This window comes from Aulonocara stuartgranti (assembly GCF_965226115.1).
Source record: "Aulonocara stuartgranti genome assembly, chromosome: 8".
Taxonomy (NCBI): Eukaryota; Metazoa; Chordata; class Actinopteri; order Cichliformes; family Cichlidae; genus Aulonocara; species Aulonocara stuartgranti.
In genome coordinates, this window is record NC_138959.1 from 16,063,050 (window position 1) to 16,075,506 (window position 12,457).

At 40.0% G+C, this 12,457-nt stretch overlaps 2 protein-coding genes and 1 long non-coding RNA gene across 3 annotated transcripts in view; 1 reads left to right on the forward strand and 2 right to left on the reverse strand.

Annotated features, from left to right (window-relative positions):
* Window positions 1-4,884, reverse strand: part of LOC309712762 (alpha-tectorin-like) — a gene marked incomplete at its 3' end in the record, with an annotated part of 42,129 nt that extends 37,245 nt beyond the window's left edge. Inside the window, 4 exon segments of the mRNA XM_082543827.1 lie at window positions 793-908; window positions 1,100-1,123; window positions 1,278-3,303; window positions 4,601-4,884. Coding sequence (XP_082399953.1) covers window positions 793-908; window positions 1,100-1,123; window positions 1,278-1,392 — 255 coding nt within the window. The 5' untranslated portion in view covers window positions 1,393-3,303; window positions 4,601-4,884.
* On the forward strand, window positions 3,318-8,218 carry LOC309712760 (uncharacterized protein; the record flags this gene model as incomplete). Its single annotated transcript, XM_082543825.1, has 5 exons — window positions 3,318-3,692; window positions 3,779-3,896; window positions 4,028-4,065; window positions 7,832-7,926; window positions 8,065-8,218. Exons 1-5 carry the CDS (start codon window positions 3,621-3,623, stop codon window positions 8,216-8,218), a joined length of 477 nt encoding a protein of 158 aa, XP_082399951.1. The 5' UTR covers window positions 3,318-3,620.
* A 1,967-nt stretch (window positions 8,219-10,185) lies between these two features.
* On the reverse strand, window positions 10,186-12,071 carry LOC309712763. Its single transcript, XR_014278378.1, has 3 exons — window positions 11,232-12,071; window positions 10,470-10,558; window positions 10,186-10,272 (listed from the first exon to the last, which is right to left on the reverse strand). It is a non-coding gene; the product is annotated as an uncharacterized lncRNA (long non-coding RNA).
* Window positions 12,072-12,457: the final 386 nt, after the last annotated feature.

The following is a 12,457-nucleotide window of genomic DNA, read 5'->3' on the forward strand; positions in this document are numbered from 1 at the left end:
GGATCTGATATCACTGTGTTGGTCTTGTTCCTGCATCATCATAGTAATTATAGTCCAGGATCAATATTACAACTGACCAGTCACATTGTTATAATATTGTGTCTTTGTAAGGAAATGTAAGGATGTGTATGTAATGTAAGGAAAAAACATTTTAATAAATACATTGTCTTTCTCATGAAAGAATAAAGTTATGTTGAAACCAAGCACACCATTGTTTTTCTTGTGACATTACCAATAAGTTTGATGTGTCACATGGCCCTCTTCCTATTGAAAAAACAAAAGTTGTATCCAAGATTGCTCTTCCTATTGAAAAAACAAAAGTTGTATCCAAGATTGCTGACTTCTAATTGGTCACCATGGTCACCACTCATCTTGAGGAGTTTGCCCCCTCACATATACTAATGTGCCACAAACAGGACTTTAATATCACCAACCATTCCCATGTTATTACGGTGTATCCATATAAATGGCCCACCCTGTAGTTCTGCTATACGTCACACACACAGTTCCGATCAAAACAACTCTGCTTAGTTTCACTTTCTGTCTGCCACGCTTCCTGTGCTCTGCAAAAGCATGCGGTTTCCTGTAAGTACTCTGACATTGTACTCAAACTGGCTTTCTCCTACTCTGGCCTCTATAAAACAAAATAAACAGAATATAAGCACTAAGAATATATATTTATCCTGTAACAATGTTTTATATTGTAATTAGTGGCAGTACGTTTAATTAGACAGCAAAATATTTTAATGGTACAAATGTAGTAAATGAATTGTTAATGTTAATTTTACATACATAAATGCTGTTATATGTCCTCCCAAAATAGAAAAAAGGTCTTAGCAGGGTAATCTGTGGAGAACTTCCATCATCTATCTTGAAGCATTTAGTTCCAGATGTTGGGTAAAGAGGTCCTAAGAAGCAATTAGGTAGATCATGACAAAAAGATAGAAAAGGCCTATATGGTTAATATTCTGCAAACATAAATATGAAACATATTTCTCACAGGCTTTCAGTCTTTACTCTTCTATGAAATGTGAGGCTGATATAAACTGAGGATAAAGCAATAAAAGTCAAATCTTTAGAGTTTTGAAAAGATACTTACTGACAGCCTGAGCAGTCACTACACCTGTACATGAAACAAAACACGGATAAATAAAATTATGACAAGTTTTCTAAGATTGTAAGATGTTATTTCTGATCCAAAAAATTTGAGTCATCACTTAGATAAAAATAAAAAAAACAATAAAATGGATTAAAGGAACATAAGTACAATTACTTACCTGTCATTCCCAAAAGCAGCACAAAAAACATTATTTGACCCACCATTCTGTCAAATCGGTTCTCTAGCATATCGACACTATCTCTCCACACAACGACCCTCCTTGGTCGTGGCATGTGGATATTTCTTTAAGACACTCCGGCACGCCCGGCTACACTCCACAGCTTACGTATAAAACAGATGACCGGTGACCGTTTGATCTCCACTTCTGTTGGAGTGCCTTGAGAGTGCTGTATGCATGCGCGTCTGTCAGGAGCGTGCTGCGTCTGTCAGGAGCGTGCTCCCCTGATACTAGTGATGTGTTGTCGCGAACGAAACGGCTCTTAGAGCCGGTTCTTTGACGTGAACGACACGAGCCGTGGGTTTTGTTATTTTCTCTCACCCTCTCTTTCACACTTTTTTCCCGCTTCACTCCGCATGCGGGCCTTGTGCTTTGCACTGGGAAGAGGGGGGAGGGGCGGTAGTTACACACGCAGTAGCACAGGAACAGAGTGGGACGGAGAGAGAGAGAAAGAGAGCCAGGGACAACAATGTCACATTAGAAAGGTATAGTAATCATCCACAACTATTTTCAGTTGCGGATGATAAAGGATTCAGAAAGTTTATTCATGCAGGCCTATATGACAGAGAATATGCATGTACTTTTTGTTTTCATACTTTAATTTACATTTAATTGTGTTGTGGTTTGCAGCGTTTTGTGTTGTTTCATTTTAAATTTGTTTAAAAGGAAAAAGCTGAAAATTTAAATAGTTAAAAGCTGAACTGTGACTAGTTGGTTTTTGTATTATATGATTTATTTATTACATTTTATGTGGAGTGAATAAATAAAAGTATATTTACGGTGGCCCCTAGAGACAAAGCACATACAAACTCCAAAACACGTAAAAACTCTAAAACACATAAAAACTCAGAAACACGTAAAAAACACAACAGAAGTGCTCCAGGATGCTAGGCGCAGTGTTGAGCTTTTGTTACCTAGAGGCTACACAAGCCAGCAAGTGCCAACGACCGGATTTGGTGTGTGGTAGTAACAGGTAAACGAACATTTCTTTTTTAAATTATTTGAACATATATGAGTGCTTGTGTGTAAATACACAAACAATACATGTATGCTTTCAATCGTATAATTTAAGTGATCTAGGTAGCTCTGTTTTGGAAGTTCAGTTAACGCTAGAAATGTGTTTTGGAGTTTGTACGTGCTTTGTCTCTAGGGGCCACTGTATATATTTATGTATAAACATATATATATATATATAAAACCACTTTTTTAACATTAGTAATTCCTTTTGTGCATAATTTTATATTATTATTAATAATAAATTAATTAAAGCAACAAAACAACCTGAAGAGCCGGTTCGGAGCCGAAAGAGCCGACTCTTTTTAGTGAGTCGAGCCGAAAGAGGCGGTTTTCTAAAAATGAGCCGGAAATCCCATCACTACCTGGTAGCCCCGGTATTCCCCCAATATTCCCTGGTGTTCCCCGGTATCCCCCCAATATGCCCTGGTGTTCCCCCGGTATCCCCTAGCTTGTTGCTTCCCCTTTGTTGGTCTCCCTTCCCCGGCTTATCGCCTCGAAAAATAGGCTTATGCGCCGGTTGGATCACGCCGTGCGGCTGCTGGCTAGCGAGTAGCTCGGATACAAGTGAGGAAACACAGCAGGGACACGGCTTCGGCGTTAGGCATACGCTGTCGCCTGGGCACTGTGCAGCTCGGCTGCTATGTGTGTTCACACAGCGGGGATACGGCTTCAAGGTTCCAAGCGTTCGCTGTCGGCGTGGGGAATAAACATAATAAACACGCTACGGTTTGTGCCGGCTAATCGTTAGCCGGCTCGTAGCATTCCAACCGGTTAGCCTGTCTGGCGTGTCGCCCGCAGCTCGCGGGTTAACGCGACCAGCAGGACTCAGCTCGGCTACATTGGGGAGATGTGTCAGAGTTCCAAGCATATGCTTTTACCTGTTAGCATTGTGAAGCGGGAGCTTAAAAACATTGAAGGGGGAATTCAGGTTGCGGCTAGTGCCGGCTACCTGTTAGTAGTGATGGGACGTTCTGTATCGAGGCTTCGGAGCGTGTGTCGAGTAATGGAGGGGGCGTTTCCGCGAAGCGCGTATCGAGGCTTGCTTCATTTATGGGAGGAGCTGAAAATGATGACGTCCGAAGCCTCGCTGCCCGGCTGTACCACGTGACTGGTTCATGAAGTGGTTCGAACTTTGCCGCGAGATATGACAGCGATATAAACCCCTCAGACTTCATTCAAAAATGTGGGTGTTTGATGGAGAGTTGCGGTTAGTGAGAGTTTGGAGACCGTTTGGAGGTTTATGAGAGTGAGGAAAGTCAGGAGAGAATGGAGCCAGCTAAGAAGAGGAGGATGTCCTCCCCTGTGTGGGAACATTTTGATCTTATTCCTCCCAACAAGGTATGTAAATTTCTACAGAAGATGTATTTTCATGATACTGATGGTGCAATACAATTTATGTTGAGCTGTCTTGACTTTTGTACAAGGTGAAGTGTTTTCTATGTGCCAGGGAGCTGGGATATAACAACAACACCTCATCCATGCTTAGGCACTACAGAGCTTTGCATGAGAATAAGGGGGACACCGATTGTGGAGCAAGACCAGGTGAGCCATCAAATGCCATGATAATATAGCATGCAGTAATGTTACTAAATGATATAACAATATTATACAACTGTTATAAGTTACGTATGTGATATTTATATTTGTGCTTTATCTTTATTGTCTTTCCTCAGGAGAACAATCTCAAATAGATGAAGACCTGGTCAGCATGGTGATTGAGGACTCCCAGCCATTTAGCATTGTGGAGGACAAAGGATTCAAAAGATTTGTTAAATCATTAAATCCTAGCTATGTTCTCCCCACTAAAAAGGTCATAAAAGCAGTGAAAATTTAGTTTTTACAGAATAAAATGTGAACAGGCAGGACAAAGCCTCAGTGTGTAGCTGTCCATACCTCAACGTTACAAAAGCACAAACTCTGTCCACACCCCAACCACACCTCACCTCACAGTAAATGATCATTTCCATTTCAAGCATTTCCAAATAATCATTTCCCATACTGCCACTATAAATATACACAGTATACTGCCATCACTACAATATACATGTTTTACACACTCCTTTTGTTGTTGACATTTACAGGCTGTGTGCAAAATGCCACACTCTTCAAATTCATGCCAGCTATTATTTTTACGTCCAGTAGGTGTCCTGCTAGAGCAAATGAAGCTTCATGAAGCTTCGCGTTGGGGTGAACCAATTGGATGAAAAGCTTCAGTGCTTCATGGGGCTTCATCTGCCCATCACTACCTGTTAGCACTTCCTGGTTAGCGTGCGGCCCCGCCCCCTTGCTTGGTAGCAGAAGTATGGCAGCCCACACGTCCCAAACATGTCATGTCTTCATTTTTGCCTTTTTACGATAGGCACGAGCAGTGGGGCTATGCCTGGGCGAAAAATATGGGCTCAAAATGTGGTCATAAATATTTTGTACTTGTAAAAAAGATTTGTATGTGTAAAAAAGACTTGTGTGTGCGTAAAAAAGATTTGTATGTGTAAAAAAGATTTGTGTGTGCGTACCCCAACCCAGCGTTTTCCTTCATCACCACGAAGGAAAACAGTCTGTGGTCGTCCGAGTTTGGTGATTTTTGTGTCACAGGTGTTTAATACAGGGACTTCCACAGCCTTTTCAACAGCGCTGCGGACCGCGGGGTGGGGGCGGGCAGTGTTTTGGAAATGACAGTCTTCATTACAAAGCTTTCTTCGTTATGAATTAGCATACATGTTTTTATTGAACATTTGAAGAACCAGCAAAAAAAACAAACTCTTGTAGAGGACATAAAGTCAGAGATAGAAAAGACAAGGAGAAGGTGCATCTAGTACAGGTAGAGCTGCTGCAAAAACCCACAGAGCCCAGCAGCCAGCATAACAAATTCTGGATCCTTTGCTTTTAGTTAGCATTAGCAGCACATCCTGCGGACTTTTATGATGCGCACTGTGACTCACAGCAATGGTCCTGGGTCAGCCCTGACTTTGTGTTAAACTAATCCTAAAGTAATAATGGTATTTCTAACCACTGATATACCACAACTTTTTCCTTTCAACAGCTACTGAAAGTTAGGGGACCTAGCTGCTATCGGATATTTATATAGTGATCCTCCAGCTTCAAACTGTATCACTAGTGATGGCCCGCTTGAAGCTGACGCTCCGGAGCGTGTGTCGAAAAAAACAACACACTGGTTCAGAAGCACTGTGTCGAGGCTTGCTTCGTTTGGCAAAAGTCACGTGACCAGTGACGTCCGAAGCTTCATTACGCACGTAACTGCTTCGGTACCTGATTCAAACGGATATAAGGAAGTGAATCATCCACGGGATTCGTGGAGTGTGTTGATGGTGACAGAGAGCGAAGAGGTGATCATTCCACTGACAGATATGGAGCCAGCGAGGAAGAGAGGACATTCTGGCATGTGGAGATATTTTGAGTTGATTTTGCTCAATTCATTTTATCTGCCGAAGTGAAAAACTTGAAATGTCCAAAATCATGTTTTCATAATGTAAATATCATTACAGCATATGACTTTAGGAACACTTCCATGTGAATTAAAGCTGATGAAGACTACAAAAATGTATTTGACACTATACGTACATTACATTGCTACACAGTTTAGAAAATCATTTTGTTTATTGTTTTTAGGTGATAGTCTGCAGGACCCAGGAATACCTGCATATCTACCAGCTTGCAGTGTGGTTCCTGCACTCCACAGCCTCTTCTGTTCCATGCAAGTGGATTTTCTCCAGGGCAGGAGAAACTATTTCTAAGAAAAGAAACAGACTCAGCCAGCGCACAGTAACACTAATCCTCTTTTTAAATGTAAATAACAAAAGGGCTACCTGACATAGATCATGTTTTTACTTTGCAAGTTCTTGATTAGGTTTGATTATCGCTTTTCTGATTACAATCCATGCTAAATTGAATAAAGTGATATTGATTCATTACAATCCTGTGTCGATTTGTAAATTAACGTTATTATGCCTGAAACGCCAGCATATCAGGTTAAACCTCACAACATGTCGTCAAACACCATACAGCTAAAACAGTACCTGGGAGCAGGTTTACGGATTCTGCATACAAACGTGAACACAGAGCGCGGACCCGACGCGTCAGAATCAGATTTTGGTGTGTCGTCAGGTCCGCGCTAGCTGTGTTTGCCTCTGTTTTTGCGCTGGCTTCTGCAGCTGCAGGTTTCATAACTCTCTGTTTACATCTCTAATTAAGTCTCACATGTGTCAGCTTTCTTTTAATAGATACAAAATTATGGATATATACTGATACATGACCAGAATTGTAATATTTCTGACTGAGGCAAAACTTTCCAGATTCCAATCAAATTGAATCGGATCCTGTATCGAATCACAATGATTCTACAAATCAGTAACGATGCAGCCATACTCAGCCCCCTAAGCATTTTCCCTTTCCAGTTCACAATCAATCCCACCCCTAGGTCAAAAATATGTATAGGACAATTGGCCTCATCTAATATTTTGTATGAACCTGTCCAGCTGTCCAGTGATTAAATGACAAGTAGATGGAGGCAGGACTCCACAGCAGGGGCATACTCCATAATGTGCTGTGCATTCTCATATGTATATTATATATATTGCTCACTTATTGTATTTACCAACATCAAGGAGTTATGAGCAGAGAAAGGCCACACCATAGTGCATGTTTAAATAGGGAAAGTTTATTGATCAAAATGTATTACGCAAATACGCATTACATTTTTTCAGCCCCCCAATCGAGAAAACAAAACCAATTACATGTTCAAAGCAACGGAACGGTGGCCCAATATCGGAGAGAACTCCACTCTTGAGTGAGCAGTGATGATTGAGCAGTCCGTTTTATTTTGCAGATTCAAGCTGCTCTTCAAAATATTCGCCACCAGATGTCACCGGAGAGGACTGTGTTGAAAAGCTTCGAGTAATGAACCATTTTTCAATACAAGCTTCAGTGCTTTGGAAAGCTTCATTTGGCCATCACTATGTATCACCCTTCAAGGACCTGCAGTTCAAAAAAGCGCCCCTCCGACAGCCAAACCCATCTGTTCTCTGATTGGATTGTTACATTTGTGATTGACATGACATTGACCAATCAGATGAAAGGAAGAAAAATAGGGTCAAAATCCGTAGTTGTAACTTGCAGGGTTTTTTTTTTCTAAGTCCACACACAAATCTTTTTTACGCACGCACAAATCTTTTTTACACACACACAAATCTTTCTTACACACACACAAATCTTTTTTACAAGTACAAAATATTTATGACCACATTTTGAGCCCATAAATGTCCACCTACTGTTACTCATTTATATTAAGATTTTAACATCTAGTTGGTATTGGTATGGCGAGTACAGAGTAGCCTTCAGTAATAGTAATAAATCACACAGCAATAGTACATTCATGTAGTTGTAAAGTATTCAGAATACATTACTTCTATAATCTTTGGTGGAATACATTTTAAAATTAACCTTTCCAACACTGTCAACAGGTTAGCACCTCATACCACAGTGCAGCAAAGCAATCTCATGAGCGCTGGGAAGGACAAGCCCAGAGCCCAAAACAGACAGTGCAGGAGATGACAAGGTTAGTAATTGTATAGTGAAAATTATACTTTGTTATCTTGATTGGCAAAAGAAAAGTAAATACAAAATCTGCTTCTCAAATTTAGGGAATTTCCAAGATTTTTTTTTTCCAAAACTTCTTCAATTTCTTTTATTACAGCTGTCCTGTGCCAGAAGTTCTGTTGACCCACAGTGAGAGGCATCATTTCAGAAACACCAGGAAGACTGAAACTCGTCGCCAGGATCAAGCAGGGCTCGTGATCTTCACCAGCAGCTCCCTCACAAGGATAAACCCAGCATTTCATGAACACTGATGGAGACCTTTGCTTTGTGTAATGTTAGAAGTACTCAGATAATCCTCAGAGGGTCTGGACTTTTACATAATATAATAGAATAGAATTCAACTTTGTTGTCATTGCACATGCACAGGTACAGGGCAACGAAATTCAGTTTGCATCCATCCAGAAGTGCTTTAGCCATGATATAGATATATTACAATATATATTAGCAATAATATAGATATGTAAGTATATTACAGAAATGGGTCTATTATGGTATGTTACAATGTACATGGTATGAAGTATGTTAAGAATATTCTATAACTATAAGTATGTACAGGCTGTAGTGAGTACAAACTATGTACAGGCTATGAACAGGATATAAATATGAAAAACTATACAGAAATCTGAGATATACAGTTATACAGAAATGTGAACTATGCAAGTTATAAAGTTGTAGGATTAAAAATTATCATATGTACAGAATGATTATTTACACAGAACTATACAGTAGTGCAGTTTAGGGCTGCCACAAACGATTATTTTGATAGTCGACTAGTCACCGATTATTTTTGCGATTAGTCGACTAATCAGATCATCATCCATTGGACGTAAAACGTACAGCTTATTGCACCAGCAGCATCTGCTCTCATATAACTATCATTAGCTTACAGCTTTAAGTGTTTAAGGTATGTGCTAACTAAAGATAAAGACAAGATGATAGTTTATTAAATTTTAATGAAGTTTGCAGATTGTTTCAGTTTAATAAACTCCTTGCTATCTAAAATATAACAGGACACCGGAGTAAATTCTGGAGCATCTCACACTTCTGATAATCAGCTGTCTGCTTGACGTTTATTCAGCTGTGTAAAAACTAAAACTTTAATCTCAGCCAAACCGATTTACTCAGGAACAAATAAAATACTGAAAAAAGCCAAACAATAACATTTTAAGTTTTCTAAGTGACTTATATATCATGTTTAACCTGAGTAGCGAAAGACGGCGGTGGGTTTGAAAACGATTTGCTGGGAGTCCGGTGTTCTCACGGCTCTAGTTAGCCTTGCCCCCGGCTCGCTATCGAGCTAGTGGGTAACAGAAGTCTCCGAAAACGTCGGAGCGCTTTCGAAAATATGCGGTGTCTTGATAAACTGAGCAGATATTTGAGGTTTACACAGCTACATTCCCGCCTGAAAATATGTTAAACGTTTATTTTGTGACCCAGAAAGAATAATAAGAGTAATATAAAAAGTAACTAGCTGACGCCATTGTTGGAAACTGAGCTGGGCCGCGCTATGAATTCTGGGAAAGAGCTTCTTCTTCTTCAGGGTTTAACGGCAGCTGGCATCCTTGTACATGCAGTGCTGCCATCTTCTGTTTCAGTCCGTTATTACACTCTTAAATCCTGCTACTTATTCCTGCGTCTTTTGGGATCTTACAAAGCTTCAAACGACGCGTCGACTATTAAATCAGTCATCGACGATTTTGATAGTCGACGTAATCGTGACTAGTCGACTAATCGTGGCAGCCCTAGTGCAGTTAAGTAATAGCTATAGCTATAGTAATAGCTTTAAGTCCTGTAGAAAGTTAAATATATGTTGTGCTCACTGGTTACTCTGGTATGAATGACTCTGAATTACTTTATGATAAATAACACTATTGTCAAAAAACAGTGAAAGAATTCCAGATCACAAGTTTTTAGTTCAAATACAAGTAACAACCTTTGACTTTAATCAGGTTTTATTTAATTGTGTCAGAGAAAACATCATGTGCTCTTCATGTAGCTGAGTACATTCAGTGTTTAAAACAGAAGTTGTGCAGGTCTGAGATCAGCAGTTTTGTGAAACACCAAACTGAGGCACTATTAATGCTGATGTATAGTGACACAGTTACAGGGGTGATTAATCCTTTTGACTTTTTGTCTTTAAATTTATCAATAAAACAGCTGCAGCTTTCACTGACAGCACATGTGGTACTTTAACCTTTGTACTGTTTTCTTCAGTTAATTTTGGAGTTACTACAAAGATTGAAGATATAGGATGATCTGTCTGCTGTCACTGGGTGGTGCTGAGGTCTGAATCTGACGACAGCTCCTGTAGTCACAAACAGAACAGAATCATCACAAACTGAAATATAAAGTTTCTCTCAAATCTGAAATAGAGCTGATCCTTCTCCATCCTCACACACTCGGGATCTGAAGTTGTTCAGTCCTACAGTTCTGCCGACAGCTTTTTATTTGTTTTATTTGTTTTAAAGGCCTTACTAACACATTTTCTAATATCATGTTTACCTTTGAGTTGTTGATGCTTTATAAATGGATATCTGCAAAGATGAGATGATGGAGCAGGTTTCAGTCGAGGTTCAGTCTGCTGCTGCATCCTGGTCACAACATACAGAGGTGTTATCAGCTCAGTATTGAACAAGAAATATTAATGTTTCAAATTATTTGTCCTAAAGGATGCAAGCTGTACAGAGCACTGCACATGTGACTTTGTGAACATAATTCATTAAAAATAATTTGGACAGTTTGTTAACCTGAATATTTGTAACAAACTCAGTAAAAAAAAAAAAAAAAAAAAGCTAAAAAAAATAATCAGGGGAAAATGTAACATTTTAAATTAAGCTGACAAGCGGAAGTAGTTGGTTTCAGTACATAAGTATTGGGCTTTGCTATTTAATCCGTAGCTATTGACTAATGGGGGGAATTTAAAAGTTGGCGTTAATGTCCTTCCACATGTGGAAAGCATGCTGCTGTTTGCACATATTTAATAATCAGCTCTGCACAGGAGCAGAAGCAGAGTCCAGCCTGTTGCTCTTACAGTATAATACTCATAATAAAAGTACAGTAACCGTGGTTAGTCACTGAGCAGCCCGGTGCGTTTCTCTTGATTTCTTTAGTCAGGGTAAATTCATTCACCTGCACGGGTTAGCTAAACGAACTTTACAAAACAAGTTTCCCCGACAGCCGAATGCTCATTTTAGCTAGCTAGGTCCTTAGGTAGCTAGCTAAGGACCTAAATTACGGATTAGCTTACAAACACATTTAACTTACCAAAAATAATGCGGTGGGGCCTCAGGTCCTCCTGTCCGGTAGTCCAATTTACTGAAGAACACCTCACGCTGTCACTTTGAAATAGTCGGTAATGTAAATGCTGGACCTCTCGGCATTTGCCATTCCCGAACAGACACGTGCGAGTTTGTCCGTGACCGCAGCCGCGTCGTTTTCTCCAGTCATTGGTCAGCATTATAATATATGCAAATACATGCGGGTCGGAATCCCCCCCCCCCCCAGCAGCTTGTTTAGTTTAAACAGTCTACATTAAGCTGGGCAAACACTGTGTGATTATTTTGAGTTGCGTTATTCAGCTCCTGCTCAAACTGTACAATTGAATCGCAAGGGTTAGAAGTTCATAGGTCACGATGCAGGGTCTCACACTATACGGCCTGATGCTCTGATGTGACCTGAGTGCTCAAACTGTGCATCCATAACATGAAGCTTATCATACAAAATCTGTCTCTCGCTCTTCCTCTCTCTGTCTTACAGACGCACACACACCACCACCATCAACTTTGCTCAATTACTAATGAAAAACATTGACCAGGCAGCTGTGATTGAGCAGCAATGTCCAGCCAACTCTTTTCACGGTTGTTGTAGTGATAATTTTGTGAGGCCACATTGAAAAGCCTCGGATACGTAAGCGTAGTACGTAAGCGTAGAGCTGCCACCCAGGCAAAAGAAAAATAGAGCTATATCACGTTATAACGTGAAAAATATATTGTTCTAACAATATACTTTTAACGTTTGTACAATATACTATCATGTTAGTACAATATACCTTTCACGTTTGAACGATATAATATCACATTATTACAATATACATAATTATCACGTTCGTACAGTATAAATATTATATTGTACGAACGTGATATTATATTGTTCAAACGTGAAAGGTATATTGCACGAACATGAAAAGTATATTGTTAGAACAATAAACTTGTTATAACGTGATATAGCTGTATTTTTCTTTTGCCCCGGTGGCAGCTCTACACTTACGTACTCGGATGAGCTTGCCCATGTCCGGATCACACGCTGCACTGCCGTGCTGCTCCACCTTGTCACTTTCATTTCTGTGTTTGTGCATGCGCAGTGTGAGAGGCTGCGTTGAGAGGCAACAGGATTTCAAACAGGTTTGATTATCTTGCGACCATACGATTGATGATTGGGAGCTGGTCGTGAGGTGTTAACTGCTCGTTGCCTCATGTATACTACACAATGCA